The 24150-nt window shown below is 53.8% G+C and overlaps 1 protein-coding gene across 3 annotated transcripts in view; it reads right to left on the bottom strand.

Moving 5' to 3' along the window:
• CELSR1 (cadherin EGF LAG seven-pass G-type receptor 1) overlaps positions 1–24150 on the bottom strand; it is a 188435-nt gene that overhangs the window by 78736 nt on the left and 85549 nt on the right. For all 3 annotated transcript variants that reach the window (XM_038007303.2, XM_073006587.1, XM_073006586.1), the window contains exons 3-4: positions 6661–6883; positions 3324–3439 (exon numbers count right to left, since the gene is read on the bottom strand). In XM_038007303.2, coding sequence (XP_037863231.2) covers positions 3324–3439; positions 6661–6883 — 339 coding nt within the window. The remainder of the gene's footprint in view (positions 1–3323; positions 3440–6660; positions 6884–24150) is intronic.

The raw sequence follows: 24150 nt of genomic DNA, 5'->3' as shown, positions 1-24150 counted from the left end.
AGAGAGAAAGCAGAGGTTGGCGGGGCCTACTGGGGACCGAGGATCAGGCTGTGAGACATCGGGGGAGACAGGTGCACATGGCCACGTCCTCCCTCCCCTCCCCACAGCGCCATGGTGGGAGGCGCCCACCACTCCCATCCATTTTATTTTCTGGTTACAAAAGTAATTCTTGTTCCTCTTTTCTGGTTTTGTTTGTTTGGAGATGGAGTCTCGCTCTGTCACCCAGGCTGGAATGCAGTGGCGTGATCTCGGCTTACTGTCACCTCCGCCTCTTGGGTTCAAGCGATTCTCCTGCCTCCGCCTCCTGAGTAGCTGGGATTACAGGCGCCTGCCATCATGCCTGGCTAATTTTTGTATTTTTAGTAGAGATGGGGTTTCGCCATGTTGGTCAGGCTGGTCTCGAACTCCTGACCTCGTGATCTGCCTGCCTTGGCCTCCCAAAGTGCTGGGATTACAGGCATGTAATCCCACTGCACCTAGCCTTGTTCCTCTTTTCTAAATACGAAAAAATGTAAGCACAGAAAACCCATCTGTCTGTACCGGCAGCAGCCACACCTACACCGCACCAGTGGTCGAATTCTTTTTCCTATGCATTGCATCGACGTAGACAAAATCATCAAAACCAATTCCCCTTTAGGTCACTTAATCAAATAACTGTCATCTCAGGTTTTTAACAACTCTTAAACCACATAACACGTCCCATCGTGAGGTCACAGACACGTCTCTTGTGCCTCTCTGCTTCAGGGTGTTTGTCATTTTCACCCCTTGAGCTCCTGCTACAGTGGGGCGGGCGAGTCCCTTCGGGGATTCTGGAGCACAACTCTGAATCAGCAGCAGCTGGGAGGAAGGAGGTTCAGGGGCACCAAAGGACAGGGGCAGTGGGTACCAGGTCCCAGGCAGGGAATGCCGTCTCCAGGGAACCAGCAGGAGCTCTGGAAACAGGGGTGCGGGAGACACCGGCCAGAGGAATAGCCTAATCCCAACTCACAGAGCCTGGAGGGCTGTGGCCACCACTCCCACAGTGGCTGGCTGCTGTTACAGGTGCCTCCCTTTCTTTACTGCGTATAGAAAACCAAGCTCCATCCTCTATCATCACACACACGTCATTCAACACAGGCCAGGGTTCTAGAGACGGAAGCACCTCTGAGCCATCGTGGTGAACTTCCAGGTGAAGGAGGAGATGGGAGAATTCAATCCTAAAAGTCAAGTGTGCCAGGCTGAGCCTGGTGGCTCACACCTGTAATCCCGGCACTTTGGGAGGCCAAGGTGGGAGGATCACTTGAGGTGAGGAGTTCAAGACCAGCCTGGCCAACACAGTGAAACCCAGTCTCTACTAAAAATACAAAAATTAGCCAAGCATGGTGAAATGTGCCTGTATTCCCAGCTACTTGAGAGGCTGAGGCATGGGAATCGCTTGAACCTGGGAGGTGGAGGTTGCAGTGAGCCAATATTGCACCACTGTACTCCAGCCTGGGTGAAAGAGTGAAACTGTTTCAAAACAAGAACAAAAACAAAACAAAAGTCATGTGTGCCAGAAAAACACAGATATACCTGCTGGGAGTCTGGAGACATGTTCTTTTCTAACAACTGGAATAACATGTCATTTAATGGCCTTGTCGAGATATATATATATATATATATATTTTTTTTTTTTTTTTTTGAGACAGAGTCTCACTCTGTCGTCCAGGCTGGACTGCAGTGGCCGGATCTCAGCTCACTGCAAGCTCTGCCTCCCGGGTTTATGCCATTCTCCTGCCTCAGCCTCCCGAGTAGCTGGGACTACAGGGCCCGCCACCTTGCCCGGCTAGTTTTTTGTATTTTTTAGTAGAGACGGGGTTTCACCATGTTAGCCGGATGGTCTCAATCTCCTGACCTTGTGATCCGCCTGTCTCAGCCTCCCAAAGTGCTGGGATTACAGGCTTAAGCCACCGGGCCCGGCCATTTTTTTTTTTTTTTTTTTTAAGAGAAAGGGTCTCACTATGTTGCCCAAGCTGGTCTTGAACTTCTGGGCTCAAGTAATCTGCCTGCCTTGGCCTCTCAAAATGCTAGGATTACAGGCATGAGACACCTTGCCTGGCCAGCCTTGTCATGAAGTCTCACTCTGTCACCCAGGTTGGAGTGCAATGGCATGATCTCGGCTCGCTGCAACCTCCACCTCCCAGGTTCAAGCGATTCTCCTGCCTCAGCCTCCTGAGTAGCTGGGATTAGAGGCATGTGCCACCACACCCGGCTAATTTTTGTATTTTTAGTAGAGACGGGGTTTCACCATGTTGGCCAGGCTGGTCTCTTAACTCCTGACCTCAGGTGATCTGCCCACCTCGGCCTCCCAAAGCGCTGGGGATTACAGGTGTGAGCCACCGCACCCAGCCAGCATCAATATTTTTAATCTAGAGATGTACCAGTAATGATTCCTTGGTTTCTGAAAACATGAACCAGATCGTCCACATTTCCAGCACTATAAATAACACTGTTATGAACATCTTTTATTATTTTTTGAGATGGAGTCTCGCTGCATCACCAGGCTGGGGTGCAGTGGCGTGATCTCGGCTCATTGCAATCTCTGCTTCCCGGGTTCAAGCAATTCTCCTGCCTCAGCCTGCTGAGTAGCTGAGATTACAGGTGTCTGCCACCATGCCCAGCTAATTTTTGTATTTTTAGTACAGACGGGGTTTCACTATGTTGGTCAGGCTGGTCTCGATCTCGCGACCTCGTGATTCACCTGCCTTGGCCTCCCAAAGTGATGGGATTACAGGCGTAGTTTCCTTTCTAGTGAGTTTGAAGGTTTTCACACATTAGGAGATGGTCTTATCATTTTTCCTACATTGACTACATTGTCAGGCTGCCTTTTTTTCTTTTTTTTTTTTTTTTTAACGGAGTCTTGCTTTGTCGCCCAAGCTGGAGTGCAGTGGTGCAGTCTCGGCTCACTGCAACCTTGACCTCCTGGGTTCAAGCGATTCTCCTGTCTCACCCTCCGAAGTAGCTGGGATTATAGGCACACATCACTTCACTCAGCTAATTTTTTTGTTTTTAGCAGAGACAGGGTTTCACCATGTTGGTCAGGCTGGTCTCGATCTCGTGACCTCATGATTCGCCTGCCTTGACCTACCAAAGTGCTGGGATTACAGGTATGAGCCACCGCGCCAGGCCTGTTATGAACATCTTTTTTGCACTTTGGATTTCTTCAATAAGACAGGTTCCTAGACCTACAATTGAGGGATGAAAGGATAAGCAGCTTGGAGGCACTGCACAGGGCGAGGGTCGTTTTAACCCACAAAGTATCTGTGAATTGCTCAGAGCTGCCCTGCCTAGGGAGAAGGCCCCACCTGCAGAGAAGGTGAGCTGCACCTGCTCGTCCACGATCTCCAGGGCGATGAAGTCATGCTTCTCGTTGAAGCGGCCATTGTAGAGCAGCAAGCCATTCCTTTCTTGGGTGGCAAACCTGCGGAGCCAAGCAGAGGCACATCACGGGATGAAGACCCCAGGGTCAAAAGGCTGCTCACGCCTGTAATCCCAGCACTTTGGGAGGCTGAGGAGGGTAGATCACGAGGTCAGGAAATCAAGACCATTCTGGCTAACATGGTGAAACCCTGTCTCTACTAAAAAAAAAAAAAAAAAATACAAAAAATTAGCCAGGCGCGGTGGCGGGCTCCTGTAGTCCCAGCTACTCAGGAAGCTGAGGCAGGTGAATGGCATGAACCCGGGAGGCAGAGCTTGCAGTGAGCCGACATGGCGCCACGGCACTCCAGCCTGGGCAACAGAGTGAGACTCCATCTCGGGAAAAAAAAAAAAAATGGCTGCCTAGGAATGACAAGCCCAGTCAGAGGAGGGCAAGCACATGGGGCTACAATTCAGGAAAGAATGGTGTCAGGCGTGCGTCCCTCGCATAGGAGCAGACAGCCCATCAAGCTTGATAAGCAGTGTTCTTTTCTGGAAGTAGCAAACCAGAATCCATGGGAAATCTGGTTACTACGGCCTGTAGAATGCAAAAAATATCCCATTTGTACAACACGCTACAAGTACGACCAGCAGCCAGGACACCTGTTACAGATATGTTTGGACAAAGCACGCACTGTACATTTTCTGCTGCTGTGAACAGATCCCCTCGTGTGTGCACCAGGGCATGGGAACCTGGTACCTTCCCAGGAGGGGGTGATGCTGTGGAAGGACCCCTCTTAGCACCCCCCGCCCGCCCCCGCAGTCAGGCACAATAGCACCTTTTGGTGCCCAAACACGGGTCAAAAAGACCCCAGGGCCTTTGCACAGCTGCCCCTACCCCAGAAACAATCTTCCCAGGCTTTGCAGATCGCTCAGGGGTCAACCCAGCTGTACCTGCCATGACTCATTTTACTCCAAGTTGCCCTCACCTCCCATCAGCCTATGACATCACTCAGTTAATTTCTGAAATCATGCTGCTGACTCACTGGTTTATAAGAATGCATGATCCATAAGGGGAGGGACTGCAGCTCTCATTCCCTGCTGCATTCCAGAGCCCAAAGAGGATCTGGTCCATATCAGCGCTTAATATGGGCTGTGTGAATAAATGAAAGGAAGGGGCACGAACAGACGCCTGAACATGATCAGGCCTGTCAGAACTTAGAGCATGCAGAGCAAAAAACCACCTGCTCTGGCAGGAGATCATCGAATTCTCAGAAATCCTTCTCCCACCCAGGGGCCCAGGCAGGGGGTCTTCAGACCCAAATCACCGTAACACCTGCCCCACCTCCCTGGTTTCAGAGAACTTGGCGAACCTCCTGAGTGAGCTTGGGACGGGTTCCTGAGCTAGCTGGGTGTCTCCACCATCAGAGATCAGTGGCAGGAACTCCTTTTGACTTAAGGTTGGTTTATCCATTTTCCTGCAGGAGTTGGCCTGAGCCAGCCTGGAGCATCTGACTTCAGCCTTTTTCTTGAGTTAAAATTGATGGTTTTGGCTAGCCGGTGGCTCACACCTATAATCCCAGCACTGTGGGAGGCCGAGGTGGGTAGATCATCCGAGGTCAGGTTGACCCGCCCGGCCAACATGGTGAAACCCCATCTCTACTAAAAATACAAAATTAGCCAGCATGGTGGTGGGCGCCCGTAATCCCAGCAACTCGGGAGGCTGAGGCTGGAGAATTGCTTGAACCTGGGAGGCGGAAGTTGCAGTGAGCCGAGATCACACCGCCACTGCACTCCAGCCTGGCAACAAAGCAAGACTCCATCTCAAAAACCAAAAAACAAACAAAAAACTGACAGTTTCCAACTGTCCCTCAAACCCCCTCTATTTAGAATGCCAGCAAGAACTGACGACAAATAAAGAAAAATATCCACACAGCACACTGATGCTTGGGCAGGGAATGAGCAGGGAGAAGGGATCTTAATGACGACGGGGCCAACTCAGTGCAGGCTTGTTTCCCGAGACGCAGCCCCTAGGTCACACCCAAGACTCAGCCCCTGGGTCACACCTGATTCCCTTTGGTCGGTTTCACTTCTGTGTGGTTCCCTTTGGACCCAGGTGGGGGCTGTTGGGCGGTGTCAGTGAAAAACAGTCCTGCACAGCTCCCCTGACAAGTACACGTACACCACTGGCGACAGGGCAATAAAGAAGGGACCCAAAGCCAAAGGGAGGGTTGGAAGAATGCAAGCAAAAAGAGAAAAGGCCAGAAAACAGAAACCAAGGCCCGGAGAGGGGGCCGGGGAAGGAGGAGGAAAGAACAAAGGGCTGGGGGGATGAGAGGCAGCTGGGAACAGAGCCCGGAGCCCACTTGGGAGCCTGGACACTTGGCAAAGAGAAACCAGAAAGAGGAGAAGGAGCATGAAAGCACCCACCTGAAACAAAAGCAGCTGGGCGCCCCCAACCTGGCCCCTCACAGTGGCTCTCAGAGGCTCAACAGGACTCTGCCTGCAGCCCCCACCACTCCCAAAGTGTAACTGCCCTGGAAGCTTGGGGAGGATCTTATGATTTTACTTTTAAAAGCATTCCCTACAAAACCCTCAGTGATTTAGTGTCAGCTCTGATTGTTTAGCCACCATCACACATAAGGGAAATCGTTCATAATTGTCCAGTGCAATAATCTTAGAAATTCAGAATCTGACAAGCAGCAGCGTAACATTCCCTTGTGCAGACATTTAATCAAACATGATCAGAGGTGGAGAGGAGAGTGGTGGTCACCAGAGGCTGGGGAGGGAGCAGGGAAGGGGTTGAAGAGAAGTGGGTTAAGGGGTACAAAGAAAGACACAAAAGGAATAAGTGGTTTTGTGTGTGTGTGTCTGTTTTGAGATGGAGTACTCGCTGTTGCCCAGGTTGGAGTGCAGTGGCACAATCTTGGCTCACTGCAACCTCCACCTTCTGGTTCAAGCGATTCTCATCTCAGCCTCCCAAGTAGTTGGGATTACAGGTGTAAACCACCGCATCCAGCTAATTTTTGTATTTTTAGTAGAGACGGGGTTTTGCCATGTTGACCAGGCTGGTCTCAAACTCCCAACCTCAGGTGATTCACCCACCTTGACCTCCCAAAGTGCTGGGATTACAGGCGTGAGCCACCGCGCCTGACCTGGAGCTACTCAACTAGCAAAGACCACACAGGGAGGACACTGACATCACGATCTAGAGGGCTGGGGCGCACAGAGAAGCCCGCCCCTTTCCTGAAGAGACCTGTGTGGTGCGGCAGGACACACACTCACGTGAGGGAGACGGTGAAGTGGAAGCGCTGTCTCAGGCCCCGGAAGGTGACGAAGGACCGGGGCGGGAAGCTCCTGGTGGTCACCTCGCAGTAGGGTCTCTCGTACTCGCCGGGAGGACAGACGCAGTGGAAGCCGCCGATGAGCAGGTTCACGCAGGTGCCCCCGTTCTTGCACACCCCGTTGGCACAGCGGCCTGAGCGGGCATCCACCTCACAGTGCTCTCCTGGGGGGCGAGAGGAAGACACCAGAGAGGTTATCAACCAGCCAGGGAAGAGCCAACGAGTCTGTCACGGACCCCGGACACACCCCAGCCACAGAGTCAGCTGCTGAAAGAAAACCTGACAGACTCCAGGTCAGGTCTGTGACATGAACAGAAACCCCCGAGTTCTCGAGGACTTGCCCAGAGCCGTGCCAGAGTTGGCTGCACCCAGCTCCTGGTGGGCGAGCTAAGGATGGTGGCTGGGGGGTTTCCAGAAAGCTCTCTCTGGGGTCAAAGAAACAGCAGCAATGAGCCCTTCCCAGCCTCCAGCCCCATTCAGGGCACCCTGCAGGCTGGGCTGGACTCCTCTGAGGGGAATGCCTAGAAACAGACCAGAGGGCCTCATGCCCTCTCCCCACACCTATGCCTGTGCGATAGCAGAACACGGCAAAGCCTCGTCAGAGATTCGGAACATGCTGTCCTCACATGACCCAAAGGCCACCTTCTCAGCAGGCCGCCTGTCCTGCCTGCCGTCCGCCCTCCCACAGACACCTCACGCTGGCCACCCCTGGATTCCAACTCAGTTCTAATCTGGCCTGTCTCGACCACCAGCCTGTGAGCTCCTGAAGGGCAGGCACCACCCTACTCTGATGTCCTCCTCAGAGTTTAAACTCTTCTGTGACAAGAAGGTTCTGGAAGCTTTCCCAGAAAACCAGCCGGGCAGCCCACAGCACAATGCCTCTCTCCCCGTCTGCCCTCAGACCAGGAGTGCCCAGAACCTCATGTATTCGGAGGGTCTCAGCATTCGCCATGCTTTGAACAAGTTGTTCCTGCACTGGCCACTGCATCCTCCAGCAGCCAGGTGTGTGCCTGGTGACACTCCCGCCCCCAGAAGGGGATGGTGGCCCACAACCCGCACAGCCCCTACTGCCTCCTCTGCCTCCGCCACCTGGGGTGGACATTGGCCGGAGACCCCTCACAGACCTTTAGGGGCTTCCAACAACCAGAAAATTCCCAGCAACATTCTCCCCCAGTTACAAAATTTTAAATGAATGCATTTTAAAATAAATTATGTTCACACACTAAACAAAAAAACACAGTGTAAAAAGTATGGCGTGGGCCGGGCGTGGTGGCTCGTGCCTGTAATCCCAGCACTTTGGGAGGCCAAGGTGGATGGATCACCTGAGATCAGGAGTGTGAGACCAGCCTGGCCAAACTGGGGAAACCCCGTCTCTACTAAAAATGCAAAAATTAGCTGGGTGTGGTGGCACACGCCTGTAATCCTAGCACTTGGGGAGGCCGAGGCGGGCGGATCACCTGAGGTCAGGAGTTCAAGACTAGCCTGACCAACATGGTGAAACCCCATCTCTACTAAAGACACAAAAATTAGCTGGATGTGGTGGCACATGCCTGTAATCCCAGCTACTCGGGAGGCTGAGGCAGAATTGCTTGAACCCAGAGAGTGGAGGCTGCAGTGAGCCGAGATGGCACCACTGCACTCCAGCCTGGGCAACAAGAGTGAAACTTGTCTCAAACAAACAACAACAACAAGAAAAAAAAGAAATCAGGTGCTATCAAGGGAGGGTGCTGAGGTATACTCCGCACCATTCCCCTCCAGGACGGCTCTGGGGTGTGGGTTGCTGATGGCACATAGCTGAGACCCTGCACTCAGATTTTGCCCTCGCTGAGGCAGCCCCCATCCAGCAACGGGTCAACATGGACACAGTAACCAGACTGCCCAACGCAGGCCATCCCTGAGGGGCCATCCCAGCTCTGCAGCATGCTGCGGGGTGGCCGAGGCCTTGGATACCTGCAGGGCAGTCCGACCTGCCCTCTGCCAAGGCCAGGGCCCCTCACTGCCCCCAGCTGTGGCTCCTGAAGGCTCCTCCACACCTGCTGCCTCCTAAGCTGGGGCTTGGAGTCTGTTTCTCAGGAAGGCCAACCTCAAGCACGTGCTGATTTCAGTGAGTTCAGTTGTTAGTTTTAGGAAATCCTGTCAATCCTCCTAGAGAATGCTTCAAATGAGCTTTTGAGGAACAAATGAAACTGATTTATAATTAGCATAACAATCATCAGAGGTAAATGATGCCTCTGAAGAATCTGAGTTCTCCCTCTGCTTCCCCTAGGCATCTCTCCCAGTCTCTATTACCAGGTTACAACACCTAAGAATGTGTATCTGGGCTGGGTGCGGTGCCTCACGCCTGTAATCACAAGGTCAGGAAATTAAGACCATCCTGGCTAACACGGTGAAACCCCGTCTATACTAAAAATACAAAAAATTAGCCGGGCATGGTGGCGGGTGCCTGTAGTCCCAGCTACTCAGGAGGCTGAGGCAGGAAAATGGCGTGAACCCGGGAGGCGGTGCTTGCAGTGAGCCGAGATCGCGCCACTGCACTCCAGCCTGGGTGACAGAGCGAGACTCCGTCTCAAAAAAAAAAAAAAGAAGAATGTGTAACTGGTTAAGCCAAGGTGACTCCAGATTCCAGTATGAGCCCTCTCAAATACGAGGAGGGCTGAAATCGCTAACCTTTTGCTGAATTTCATGAGCATGCACGGCCTCCACGCCAATAACCCCAAGGGCTCGCAGGCACCAGAGCTGAGGAGGGGTCAGAGCCAGGCACAGGCCGGGGGGTGCTTTCTCCTCCTCCCCAGGAGTCAGGACAGGATCCCACCCACCTGTTCTGCACTGGCAGGGGCTGCCCCCAGGGAAATGGGAACAGAAGGGTTTCCCACCCCACTCAGAGTTAAAGCAGACGGAGAGGAGGCAGTCCTAGGCCCTCATCCAGGCTCCCAGCACCCGTGGAGGCTGTCTAACCCTCCCCACCACTCCCTGCTACTGGGGGTGAGCCCACCACAGATGCCACACCCTGCAGGCAGGCCATGTGCACAGACACACCTGCACACACGTTTGCACAATGCTTATAACCTCCCACATGTATTCACACTTGCACAGTGTCCCCCCAGCTACACACACATCCATACACACCTGTTCACACATTGACACACCCTCATATACACCTCACATCGTCACACACAGGTGCATACCTGCACATCCACCTGCACACTCACACGGGCAAGTCAGTGCTCGTGGCTTCCTGTACAGGTGGGCGGCTGGCCTTTATAAATCCTGTGTGTTCACGGGAGGTGTGACGCTTAAGGTATATTTCTCCTCCTTTGGACACTTCAAATTATCTTGTTTCTACTTTTAAAATACGTGACATTTGGGAGTGTTTGCTTTTTAAGTTCCAGCCAGTGGCCAAGCAAAGCACACTCTGAAATAACAAAGCCACCGGGAGAGGCTGGGTGTACTCACCCAACCGTGACGGCAAACAAAAGGCCTGCGGGGCCCAGCTCTGCCCTTCCCACAGCCGCCTCTGTCTGTTCCAGGTACTAAGAACCCAGCCTGGGCCCGGGGCTCAAACTCTCCCAGAGGAAGGTGAAGCCCAGTCCCACCTGCCCCGGGTTGGAACTCACTCCCCACTCATCCGAGGGCTGGAAGACTCAACTTCTCACCTCCAGCCTGGGGTTTCCTCTAAAAGGCCCAGGAAAAGGCGGTCCAGCCCTGAGTGAAGACAGCACTTTGTTTGTATCTGGAAGGTTTGAATTTGAACTCCTAGACTGGCATTCCTGCTTCCAAATTTGATTTCTAGTGGCCCCCGATGTCCTCAGGCTTTCCTGTGAAAGGGAGGCTGACGGATACAAGCTTGTCCTGCCCCCGTGCAGGGACTGGAGATCAACAGATAGCTGCTAACGCCTGTGAGAGCACAGCAAACCCAAGCACAGGTGTTTGCCCCGCCCTGAAAAGGTCTTGGTCCTTTACATATGTTGCAAATAAAACTAATCTCCATAGAATTGTTTGGTTTGCTTTTTTAATGTGAAGTTCTGTTTGCTTTGTTTTCTGTTTGTTTTCATTTTCAGAAAGTAGCTGTATGTGTTTCCCGTGGCTGCCATAACTGATGACCCCAAACTGGAGGCTTAAAACAACTGAAATTCATCCTCTTAAAGTCGCACAGGCCAGGAGTCTGAAATCAAGGTATCAGCAGGGCCCAGCTCCCTCTGGAGGCTCCAGGGTGGATCCCTCCTGCCTCTCCCAGCATCCCAGCGTACCATCATTCCAATCTCTGCTCTGTCCTCACAAGGCTGTCAAATCTTCCTCTCCTTCCTGTTATTCAAGACACCAGGCTGGGAGCAGTGGCTCACGCCTGCAATCCCAGCACTTTGGGAGGCTGAGGTGGGTGGATCACCTGAGATCAGGAGTTCGCTAGGCCTGGCCAACCTGGTGAAACCCCGTCTCTAACACAAAAATTAACCCAGCGTGGTGGCGAGCACCTATAATCTCCGCTACTTGGGAGGCTGAGGCAGGAGAATCCTTTGAACCCAGGAGGCGGAGTTTGTAGTGAGCCAAGGTCACACCACTACAGTCCAGCCTGGGTGACAAGAGCGAAACTCCATCTCAAAAATAAAAAAACAAGGCGGAGTGAGTATGGTGGCTCATGCCTGTCATCCCAGCACTTTGGGAGGCCGAGGTGGGTGGATCACCTGAGGCCAGGAGTTCGAGACCAACCTGGCCAACATGGCAAAACCCCATCTCTACTAAAAATACAAAAAATTAGCCAGGTATGGTGGCACGTGCCTGTAGTCCTGGCTACTTGGCAGGCTGAGGCAGGAGAATCTCTTCAACCCAGGAGGTGGAGGTTGCGGTGAGCCAAAAATTGTACCACTGCACTCCAGCCTGGGTGACAGAGCAAGGCTGTCTCAAAAAATAACAACAATAAAGAAAAGACATGAGTCATTGGATTAAGGGCCCACTCTAAACCCACGATGCTTAATCTCAAGGACCCAAACCAAACTCATTTGCATCTGGAAAGACCCTATTTCCAACTGAGGTCTCATTCTGAGATTGTGCGTGGACACAGATTTGGGAGCCATTGCTGAATTCACTACAGTGGGCCTCCGCGTTTGTCCCGGAATTGCAATCGCGTACATTCTGGCCTCTGCAAACCCGGGGCCCCGAGAGCAGCAGCGCCTGGCTGGCGGAGCCTTTCCCATGGACACTTCAGAAGTTGAAGTGTCCAGGACTCCCCGGGTGCTGCTCTCCCTGCTTGCAGGAGATGATGCTCCCGGCCTTTGCCAGCTCATCCTCCCCCACCCAGCCAGGGAGAGGTGGAGTCCCCATTGCAGCCCCTCCTGCCTCCAGCAGCCCCCTGCACAGCCACAGGCCCCCTCACCTCACAGCCCCTGCTCCTGCCCCACCCACAGCCTCCAGACCTACTTGTCCCTTGCATCACGACGGCAGAGTGCTCCATGACACCGGACTCACCACGTGTCAGTCCCACTGGCTAGAATCCCACTGCTCCAGAAAGACCCCAGCCTAAGGGGTCTCAGGGCCGGGCCCCCAGCCACACACCCAGCCCCCTCCACACCACACTCATGAGCCTGTGCTGGCCCCCCTGTCTTCCTCCTCCTGGGGCGGCTACAGATGGCCCTGAGCATACACTGCAGGCCATCCTCCAGCCCCACGTCCTCTCTCTCGGTCTCTCTTGGCTTTCCAGTGCCTGGAGGCCACCCGCATCCCCTCACAGTACCTAAGCTCGGCCCACCTGCCTGCTCAGGGTGCCCCGGGGGCTCTCATCGACTCCAAATCTCCCCTCTCTAGCAATCGCCCCACCAGCTCCACATCCAGCCCTGCTTGTATGATGGTTCCCCCACGCGTTTCTCTCCCCAGCTCTGTGCAGGCAATGACAGGGTCTGTTAGGGGGCCAGTCTGAGACTGTCAGGCACACAGTGAGTGCCCAATAAATGCCTGGTGTGTGCAGGGCATATGCTGAGCACCTGGCAGGGAGGGTCGGTGGGGGGGGGGCGGGTGGCGGGGAAGCTGGGTCCATAGCAGGTACTGACAGACGCTTGTGAAATGAAGTCATAAAATACCAGGATTTCCCCTGTTCCAAGCCAATGATTAATGCCTGCACTTAATCTATGAGTTACAAAACCACATAATTCAGGTATTTGATTCAGATAGTGCAGGAAAGCTGTTGATGAGGTGAAATAATTTTATAGTTAAAACATCTTTTCTTTTCTTTTTTTACTAAAGGACCATAAGAACTGTGAGGAACTGGGCTCTGGATGAACTGGGCGAGCCGGGTAAGGTCCTGTCTCTGGGTTCCTTAGGGCTGACTCCCAGCACCTCCAGCCTTTACAACGCAGCCAATTCAGGATTCCCCGCAAGGGTTGGTAGTTAAGTATTTGCAGCACAGCACTGCACAGAAGATAAAAGTGAAGCAAAGCGTGAGTGGATTACAGTGCTGTTTATAGGTAGCTGGAGGGCTCGCTCCGCACCAAACCTCAGGGAGAATCCCGAATTGGGGGCATTTGTAAACGCTCCCACCACGGCTGGGTTGAAAAGAGATGTGATACCACAGTTTTTCATTCTAAAATCATCTGAAGGTAAATAATTCAGGTCAAATTTAGTGAGCTCTGTGTCTTTTAGCTCTGTATCTTTTATTTTCTAATAGAGCTTTTATAAGACACACTATTTTAATAAAATAAATGTTCAACTATGCTCACTATCAGGATTTAACTTTATCTTTCCTTTTCCAGGAATTCTCATTCAAAATAAATTTGGTGTTCCCTTTACACCCTAGGATTCTGCTTGGAGTCAAAGGCTTGCTGAGCCATTCAAACCTGGGGGAAACTCCCCCGTACTCTGCACACCCCCATTACAATGGCAGCCTCGCCTCCCACGCCAAGGATAGAGTCCACTGGGTAAACCGACTGCTGTGCTCAATCATGCACGCAGCCCGCCAAAAGCTCCCCCTATCCCCCTAGGAGGGACGCAGGGCTCAGCTTCCCGACTATGGTACAGAAAAGTTGTTGTTGTTGTTGTTGTTGTTGTTGTTTTTTAATAGAGACAGAGTCTCACTCTGTCGCCCAGGCTGGAGTGCAATGGTGCGATCTCGGCTCACAACCTCTACCTCCCAGGTTCAAGCAATTCTCCTGCCTCAGCCTCCTGTGTTGCTGGGATTACAGGTGCACACCACCACGCCTGGCTAATTTTTGCATTTTTAGTAGAGACAGCGTTTCACCATGTTGGCCAGGCTGGTCTCAAACTCTTGACCTCAGGTGATCTGCTCGCCTTAGCCTCCCAAAGTGCCGGGATTACAGGCGCGAGCCACCACACCCGGCCAGAAAAGCATTCCTAATGGCAAAATAAAAGCTTCCAGGAGCCAAGGCCCATCCAGTCCTCATGGCCTCATGCACCTGCCCCGCCAATGGGGACCTGTCCCACACCAGGCTTGGCGCTGGTGCACTGCCCTGCCTGCCCAGAGACCCAAGCACCAGAGCCATCAACCCTCGGCCTAAGAGGCTTCCAGAAAAGCCCCAGCTTCACAGGGCTTCAGCAAACGGCTCACCTGCTGCAGGCAGGGGCCAGGTGCTGGTCTGTGAACAAGGAAGGGGATGTCCAGAGGGTCTCGGCATCATTACATGGAGACTCTGGCAGGGGGCTGGGCACAAGCCCAGGGAAGACAGAGGGCATGGGGACAGGTGCAGAGGGCCCAGGCCAGGGGATGCTGATGTGAACCCCAGGCTCAGGAGCTCCAGAACTTACCCCTGGGGGGCTGCTCCAGGAGCTGGGAGAAGAGAGACGCAGGGTCCCAGGGCTCACCCAGAGAGGGGACACAGCAGGCAGAGAACCTCAGGACCTGGGGGAGGGCTGGGAACGTGCTCCAAGAGGGGAAGGGCGTGTAAAGACTGACCACTTAAGTTCTTAAATAAATAAAAAGACAATTCCTTTCTGGTCCTAAGAGACAGCTAAGAGCTTTGAACTAGAAAAACTAGAATTTCCAAAGGCCACAGTGGTAAAACTCAAGCACTTGAGGAAGCCTTAGTTTATGCAGAATTAATGATCAACACGAAACACAAGAACAGAGAACAAGGAGTGAATGGAAGGGCCCGGGAACAGGAACACAGGACAATTTCAAAGTCAGGTCATTTCACGCAAACACACAAAACCTCAAGTCAACTCAGAGCCCCATCAAAGAGCTCAGTCCTAACACTGGATCCTAGGATGCAGAAAGCACAGTCTTGAAGACACAACCCAGCAGCGTGCCTCATGTGTCAGAAACTTCACTACCAGAGAAAACACACAGACAGGAGGCAAAGAGGGGAACACTACAGGGTTTCTAAGAGAAAACGGGTATGTCAGAAATGATAAAACACTGCACGAATTTGCCCATCTGTTATTCCATTCACTCATCCATCCATCCTTCCACACACCCACCCTCACTCATTAACCCACCCCTGCACCCTTCCATCCATCCATCCACTTATTCACCCATGAATCCGTCCACCCATCCATTGTTCATCCACCCACCCACCCACCCAGCTTCCAAGCACTCACCCAGCTTCCATCCAACCACCCATCACACATCCATCCAGCCATCCAACCACCCATCACACATCAACCCACCCATCCAACTATCCATCATTCATCCATCTAACTGCCATCACACATCCATCCATCCAACCAACCAACCAACCAACCACCCACCCATCACACATCCATCCAGCCATCCAACCAACCAACTACCCATCACACATCCATCCATCCAACCAACCAACCAACCACCCACCCATCACACATCCATCCATCCATCCAACCAACCAACCACCCACCCATCACACATCCATCCAGCCATCCAACCAACCAACCACCCACCCATCACACATCCATCCATCCAACCAACCACCCATCACACATCCATCCATCCATCCAACCAACCAACCACCCACCCATCACACATCCATCCATCCAACCACCTATCACACATCCATCCAGCCATCCAACTATCCATCATTCATCCATCTAACCACCATCATACATCCATCCATCCATCCATCCAACCAACCAACCACCCATCACACATCCATCCATCCATCCAACCACCCACCCATCACACATCCATCCAGCCATCCAACCACCCATCACACATCCATCCATCCAACCAACCAACCAACCAACCACCCATCACACATCCATCCATCCATCCAACCACCTATCACACATCCATCCAGCCATCCAACTATCCATCATTCATCCATCTAACCACCATCACACATCCATCCATCCATCCATCCAACCAACCAACCACCCATCACACATCCATCCATCCATCCAACCAACCACCCACCCACCACACATCCATCTAGTCATCCAACCACCCATCATGCATCAACCCACCCATCCAACTATCATTCATCCATCTAACTGCCATCACACATCCATCCATCCATCCATCCATCCATTCAACCAACCACCCACCCACCCATCACACATCCATCCAGCCATCCAACCACCCATCATGCATCAACCCACCCATCCAACTATCAATCATTCATCCATCTATCCACCTTCACACATCCATCCATCCATCCATCCAACCAACCAACCAACCAACCACCCATCACACATCCATCCATCCATCCATCCATCCATCCAACCAACCAACCACCCATCACACATCCATCTAGTCATCCAACCACCCATCATGCATCAACCCACCCATCCAACTATCCATCATTCATCATCTATCCACCTTTCCACCTACTCACCTGCCCACCCGTCCCTCCACCCACTTACCCATCTAATAAACTGCCAGCATGGGCCATTCTTTAGGCACTGGGGTTATAAGAATGAACAAAACAGATACCTACCTTCATGGAGTTTCCATCTAGGTAAAAAAATGTCAGACGTTCAGAAAAACCAAAAATACATGAAAAGTCTTATAGCAGATGGAAAAAGCAGAGGGGGAAGCTTTGAAGGGGTGCTGGCATGGAGGCTGAGGGAAGGGGAGGGGAGAGGAGGGGAGGGGAGAGGAAGGGAGAGAAGGGGAGGGGAGAGGAGGGGAGAGGAGAGGAGGGGAGGGGAGGGGAGGGGAAGGGAGAGGAGGGGAGGGGAGAGGAGGGGAGGGGAGAGGAGAGGAGGGGAGGGGAGGGGAGAGGAGAGGAGGGGAGGGGAGGGGAGGGGTCAGGTTGCAGAATTCAGGCAGGGCAGCCATCAAAGTAGGGTCAGGACCAGAAAGGCTGGGCACAGCTGGGGCTCCCGGCCAAGCCCTTTCCACCCCACCAGATTCCAATCAAACCTGAGAAAGTACCTCCAGCCTCCAACACACATGGCTCACGTGCTTACACACACTCACCTGAATGCCCTCAGGCACGCACAGGGGTTCCCACCACAGGGCAGTGGAGGCAAAGCCCCAGACCTTTCCTGTTCTGAAACATGACAGTCCCACACCAGCGAGGCCCCACCAGGCACAGGAGCTGCACAGAAAAGCCAGGCAGCTGCAGCCCAGGCAATGGGTCATGTACAGCAGTCCACTGCCAGTCAGGACGATGCCTCTTCCCGGGGACTTCAGAACCCCTGTGGCATGCAGCCCCACGCAGAAGCCAGGCCAGCAGAGGCCTCCAGCCACCAGGGCTTTTGTCCAGCAACAGAGCTGTAGGGGAGGACGTGCTACCAACTCGGCCCCGCAAGGCAGGCTGACATAGAGATGGAGGGACACACACAAAGGGCAGGGCCATATGGTGCCCCAACAGCTCAGGTGACGCTCTCTGAGCCTGCCTATCCAGGACTTGGGACCTACCCAGGTCCACATTTGGGGACAAGGACATGCGGAGCACTCTCACAGCAACCCCCTCCAGAGGTGAGAGCATAATCCACACATGACCTTCTCTACAAGGCAGGCCGCAGCACCTGGCTGGTAGATGAGTGCACGAAGGCTCAGAGAGGGCAGTAACTCGTGCTGGGTCACACAGCTGCACGGGTGGGAGCTGGAGTTAAGCCTGCATCCGCCTTAGTGTCCACACAGGCTTGCAGGGATGGGTCCAGAGAATAAGTCCACCTCACCACCTTCCCTGGACAGCTGCCCCTCTGAAATGTCCCTGTAGGTAGGAGGGGCTGCCCAGGGGGCAGAATTGCAGGGACCTAAGCACTCCATTCCAAACCCCCACGGCACTGCGGTCAGGACACAGCTTTCCTGAGCAAGATCTTGGCTGGGGCCTCAGTTTCCCCAGCTATAATAAATCCATCTTGGCCAGGAGCATTCCCCAGCACTAACAGGCTGGTGTGAGGGAAACAGTTCATTTGCTACGGTTGTGAGCTACACACCTGCACAAGGGCAAGGTTACTATTACTGGTCCCTGTTCCTCCTGTTCCTCATTGCCTTCCTGAGACTGGAGGCACCCCGTTCACCCCTCCACGCCCCACACCCTCTCCTCCCCAGCTCCCACCGGGAACTACGTTCCTGTCAGCGCCCCTGTCTGTCCTTGGGTTTCATGCATTGTTTGACTTTCTCACCTCCTGGTGACTTGCTCTGCACCTGGAATCCCTCCTGAGTCACACCTACAGGGGGCCCAGCCCCGCCCCACCTGGCAAGGTGACCAGAAAAGGCCTCAGCAGGGGGACCCAGATCCCCACCCCACAAGGAGGGAGCTGGGAAGGGGGAGGCCAGGGGAGCCCGGCACTGCAGAAGCTGCTTGTCCAGGGCTGGCCTTCTCTGCATGACTTCATTAGTGTCTCCGAAGCAAATTCCCAGATCTCCAGACACACCCATTTAAAAAAATAAGAAACGCATTCCAGCAGCAAAGAAAAATGATTCCCACTGATCCACTGCTTTGCTGTTTCTTACAGGAGTCACCTACACGCTGAGGGCTGGAAATCCTGCCAAACCTGAAGGATGGGTACACGTGTGACGGCCTCCCGGTGCTTGCAGCAGCTCCACGCCGAAGGCTCAGGCAGCACACAGGCCCAGCAGGCCCAGGCGACCCCAGCCTTTCAGAAGAGGGGCTCCCTACAACCTCCCTCTCCACGACACCGACGATGGAGGGGAGACTAGGAAATAACCCACCCCACAGCGGGCTACACGGTGGCCCCAAGAGGATGTGTCCACATTGTCATTCCTAAAATCTGGGAATGTTACCTTATATAGCAAAACAAGGAATTTTACTTACATGGCAAAAGCGCAATTAAGTTAAGGATCTTGAGATGAGACAATCCGATTAGCAGGTGGGCTCGATGCAATCACAACATGAATTATCACAAAATGAGCACAGAGGAAGATTAGAAACAAGAGGAAGGGCTGGTGCAGAGGGAGGCAGAGCCTGCAGCCAGACAGCCACAAGCCAAGGCCTGCAGCCACCAGGCGCTGGGAGGCAGGGGCTCCTCCTAGAGCCTCCGGGAAGCGCGGCCGGCCCTGCCAACACCTCGATTTCAGCCTTCCAGCCTCAGAACTGAGGGAAGGAATGTCTGTTGTTTTCAGCGCCCCGTCTGTGATCACTTATCACAGAAGTCCTAGGAGAATGAGGCCCAGAACACACTGAGGAAACCAGCCAGAGTCAGCAGGAACCCTCTTCTGGGGTCAATCCCCTGAGGAAGCAGCACCCTGAAACCTCCCAGCATCTCCCGGAGCCTACACAGACCTGGAGCAGGGGAGATACAACACCCCTCGTTTCCCAGGGTTCTTGTGGCACCGTGAAGACAGCGGCATGAGAACCCGGTGCGCCAAGCAAACACAGCGTCTTCTGGGCCCGAGTGGACTGAGAAAGTCCTGGTTGCCAAGACTGGTAGGAGACGGGCAACCACAGGGCTCTGGATACCACCACACCTGGTCCCTGGCACCGGGGGTACACACAGCTGGCACTTAGGGGACGGTCAGCCCTGCTGATCACCAGGACCTGAGTGTCCCTGCAGCCCCAGCACCACCCTGGGGTACAGAACCCCATCTCGGCTCCCCCTGCAGAGCACTTCCTACCCTCTCAAAACCAACCCAGGGTCCTTCCAAGCCAAGGGGTGGGCCAGGGACTTGGCTCTCTTTAGAAGGACATTGGTGGCAGCTCAGGAGGCCTCCAGGACCTGAGATGAGGCAGAGCCTGTGGTGGGTCCTGCCTAGGGCGGACAGGGCCCAGTCAACACTCCCCGGGTCCTGGAGTGGGGGGATGCAGCCTTCACACCGCCCTGGGGCCCAGCACACACCAAGAAGACAGTGCCACGGTGGGGCAGGCAGGGCTCCCCTGTGCCCTACAGGCCTCGGGAGTTGCTTTTCTCCAGGGACCATGGGGGTGGGCACAGCCTGGCCACAGCCTCATCCAGGGAGGGTAGGGCTGAGTGGGGACATTCGGGTGGGATGGGCCTGGGTCTTGCACCCAGGGAGAGGGCACTGTGCAGTCTGGCACCCCACTGAGCGCTTGGCTCCCGAGGGTAGGGAGAGGGCTGGCCCTGCCATGCCTCGGCGGGAGGCAGGTTAGGGGGCCTGGATGTGGGGCCAGGGTCTGGCCATGCTCCTGCTAGACATGGAAAGACAACCGAGGAAGGTGAGCCAGGCAGCTGTGCACAGCAGGGCTGGAAGGGGCGTGCCCAGTGCGTTATCAGCATGCAGGGAGACGGTGCCAACTACAAACAGCAGCGTGCCCGGGCTCAGCGGGAATGCCAGCCAAAACCTCACTCATCACGAAAAAAGGCTGCTCAGCACCCCAACGGTTCCAATTCCCCTGGCCACACCAGTGCGGGCCAGGACAGACAGTGCCCTAGGGACAGATCAACGTCCAGAAGAAATGAGCCCGAATTCTTCATCACTTGGAGTTGGGGGTAACGAACTGCCCTCATTAATACGAAGTCTACCCCCACTATGTCCAGCCAGCTTCATCTGATAAGTGTCACCCCCCTACACCCAGCCCTGGCAGGCCAGAGGCGTGTGATCAACCTGTCCCCTGGCCCCCAGACAGAGGCGGCTTTGTCTGTCCACACCAGAGAAAGGGCTTCACAGTGGTGACCGGAAGGGGGTGAGAGAGCAGACAGCACTTGCCCCCGAGGTCATCTGGGTCACCACTCTCAGGGCAGAGGCTCAATTTGGATTCCCCAAAAGCTCCCGGCAGCCCTGGGTCCAGGTCGCAGCCGGTTATAAACAGCACGGACTGCCAGACCCCACCACAGCGCCGAAGGTGGGGCCTGCTCGCTACGCATGCCTCTGACAAATATTTACTGGGTGCTAAATGCCGGGGTTGTGGTTAGTAAAATAATGGACCCCAAAAGGTGTCCACATCCTCATCTCTGAAAGCCAAGAATGTGCAACCTCACATGGCCTAAGGGACTTTGCGGATGTGATTAAGGATCTTGAGACGGGGTGGCCATCCTGGATTACTGTGTGGCCCCAAAGTCATCACAAGGCTCCTTGTCAGAGGTGGGAGGGTGAGGGGCAAAAGGTGCTACAGTGGTGGAAACAGGGTTCGGAGTGAGGTAAGGAAGGCACCAGGGCCCGAGGCCAGGCAACCTCCAGCAGCTGAGGAAGGCAGAACGCAGGCCCTCCCCAGGGCCTCCCGGAGCAGCCCTGCCCACGCCCGACTGCTCTCCAGAACAGTAAGAACGAATCTGCACTGCGTTAAGCCCCTCATGTGTGGAAATGTTACAGCGCCCACAGGAGACTCGTGCAGGGGTGAGCGAGCGAGCCCAGCCCCGCTCTCATGGAGCTCGCACTCCCTCTGCAGAAGCAGCATCCCTCCAGTGCACACACAGACGCCCACGACCTGCAGCCAGCCCGGCCAGGCGGCCTTGTCTCCCCTCAACACCACAGACTTTGAAGTCACGGGGAACGGTGCGCGCTTTAAACCACAGCGAGGTTTCTACTGCATGCGGCTCGTCTTCGGGCCACTTTTCTAACTGTGGGCCAGACACTGCTGGGCAGATGTTTGTTTCTCACTGACTCACATTCTACACCTAGTTCAGCTCTCCCACCTCCAGGCTGTCTGGGTGGAACGAGGCGAACCCTCTGCTCACGTGCTTAGTGTTCGCAAAGGTAAACACACCACACAAACCCACCTCCCACCCCGGAGTGGCCTGTGGCCCTAGCAGACACGCGACAGGCAGGCCAGTGAGAAGCACCAGCAGCCCTGGTTCCCAAACTCCTTAGCTCCCCAGCTAAGGAGCACCCAAGGCTGAACTGTGTCCCCAGATATGCTCAGTTCCTAACTCCCAGTACCCTTGAAAGTGACCTTGTTTGGACAGAGGGTCTTTGTAATCAACTTAGGATGAGATCATTAGGGTGGGTCCTAATCCAGTGACCGGTGTCCTTACAATGAGAGGGAAACCTGGACAGAGACAGACGTGCACAGGAAGAACAGTGTGAGGACGGAGGCGGAGACTGCAGTGAGTCACACACCACCTAGGGCTACCAGAAGCTGGGAGAGGCCAGGAAGGGTCCTCCCCTAAGAGGAAGAGGCAGATGTTGCAGCTCCTCCTCTTCGGAAAGAGCACAGCTCTGCAGGGACCATGGTTTTGTACTTCTGGCCTCCAGAACAGTGAGACAAGAGGTTGTTTTTTTCTTTTTTAGACAGAGTCTCGCTCTGTCACCCAGGGTGGAGTGCAGTGGTGCGATCTCGGCTCACTATAACTTCCACCTCCCAGGTTCAAGTGATTCTCCTGCCTCAGGCTCCCAAGTAGCTGGGATTACAGGTGCCTGCCACCATACCTGGCTAATTTTTGTGTTTTTAGTAGAGACAGTGTTTCACCATGTTGGTCAGGCTAGTCTCAAAGTTCTGACCTCAGGTGATCCACCTGCTTCGGCCTCCCAAAGGGCTGGGATTACAGAGGCTCTAGTCTTGAACTCCTGACCTCAAGTGATCCGTCTGCCTCATCCACCCAAAGTGCTGGGATTACAGGCGTGAGCCACTGCGCTTGGCTTGGAGACAACAGATTTCTGTTGTCTTCAGCCACTCAGTTTGTGAGGATTGGTTACAGCAGCCCTAGGAAGCTCATGGAAGCCCAAGGAGGACTGCAGGGTGAGTTCGAGGACTGTGCTGGGCCCCAGTGCTGGTGGGCTGTGCCTACACACCCCACACAGGACACTAATTCTGTTTATCAAAAGCCCCAGCTTTGGGGAAGAAATTGTGTGGAGGAGAACAGGAGATACCTGGCTAAATTTACCCATACCCCAATCCCCTGGCACGATTTTAATATAAAACAGAGTTACCCAGAAATGAAATAATGCCCCAGCTTTCCAGGAACGTACCAGAGACATGGCAAATCTCGAAACCTGGACTCTGTAGAAAAAGCCAAATGCGAAAGACTTGAGAAGCACCAAGGAGAGAAAAACTTGAAGTAATCCTGAATTATCTGAAAAGCATGTTTTCCCAAGAAAGGATTCTGTTTCTGCTTTATTTGAGATTTTAATTATAGGTTACGTAATGATTTTCATTTTGAATGATAATTAACTCTCAAGTTTAAGGACTAACTGCGACTTTTACTAGGAACACTTGGAAGTGAAGCTTTAATCCTGGAAGCCGCAGTGAGCACCGGCCCACGTGTGAGCCTGTGCTAAGCAGATGTCACTCCGCAGGGCGATGGCACAGCTCGCCATGAATGAGGACCTTGTCTAAAAGTGCAGAACCTGCAGGCTGGGATGGATGAGTGCGCCGGCAGATCACAGGAAGATGGAAACCCCATGACTCTGATAAGAGAACCCAAAATAAAACTCACAGCCGGAGTGATGTACACATTTTACAACAGAATCGGAGAGGGGCCAGAATTTATTTTTAACATTTTCCCATGAGCACACAGGTGATTATATTTTTACACCAAAAGTTTCTCTGTCCTTGAACCTACACAGATTGTCCTTGGTCCCAGGAGGCCCTCGCAGGGACAGTTGGGACCCCGACAGGGGAGGAGCGGAGGGGGGGCCCTCACACAGGACAATTGCTATTGTCCCAGCCTAAGGAGTTTGTACAAAGCTCAAAGCCAGCAGCACTGAAGTGCTCCCAAGTGGCTACTCACCTACTTGGTTCCTGACCAAGCTAGGGTCCCAGCTAGGGAGCACCCAACACTCCTGGAAGTCCAGGTGGCGTGGGCATACAGGGCCCAGGGACGGCCCCCACTGGCAGGCTTTGAACTCAGCAGCCTCGTAGAGACTATTCTTGGCCAAGTGCGGTGGCTCATGCCTGTAATCCCAGCACTTTGGGAGGCAAAGGCGGGTGGATCAGAAGATCAGGAGTTCGAGAACAGCTTGGCCAACATGGTAAAACCCTGTCTCTACTAAAAATACAAAAATTAACCAAGCGTGGTGGTGCATGCCTGTAATCCCAGCTACTCAGAGGCCGAGGCCGGAGAATTACTTGAACTCAGGAGGCAGATGTTGCAGCGAGCCAAGGTCATGCCACGGCAGCCTGGGTGACAGAGTGAGACTCATCTCGGCTGGGGGGCGGAGAAGATTATTCTCACAGCCCCTGGGGTCCTAAAAGCAGGAGATCAA

This window comes from Chlorocebus sabaeus, chromosome 19, assembly GCF_047675955.1.
Source record: "Chlorocebus sabaeus isolate Y175 chromosome 19, mChlSab1.0.hap1, whole genome shotgun sequence".
NCBI classification, from domain to species: Eukaryota; Metazoa; Chordata; class Mammalia; order Primates; family Cercopithecidae; genus Chlorocebus; species Chlorocebus sabaeus.
The sequence above is the reverse complement of the archived record's forward strand: the minus strand, read 5'-3'. Positions and strand labels throughout refer to the sequence as shown.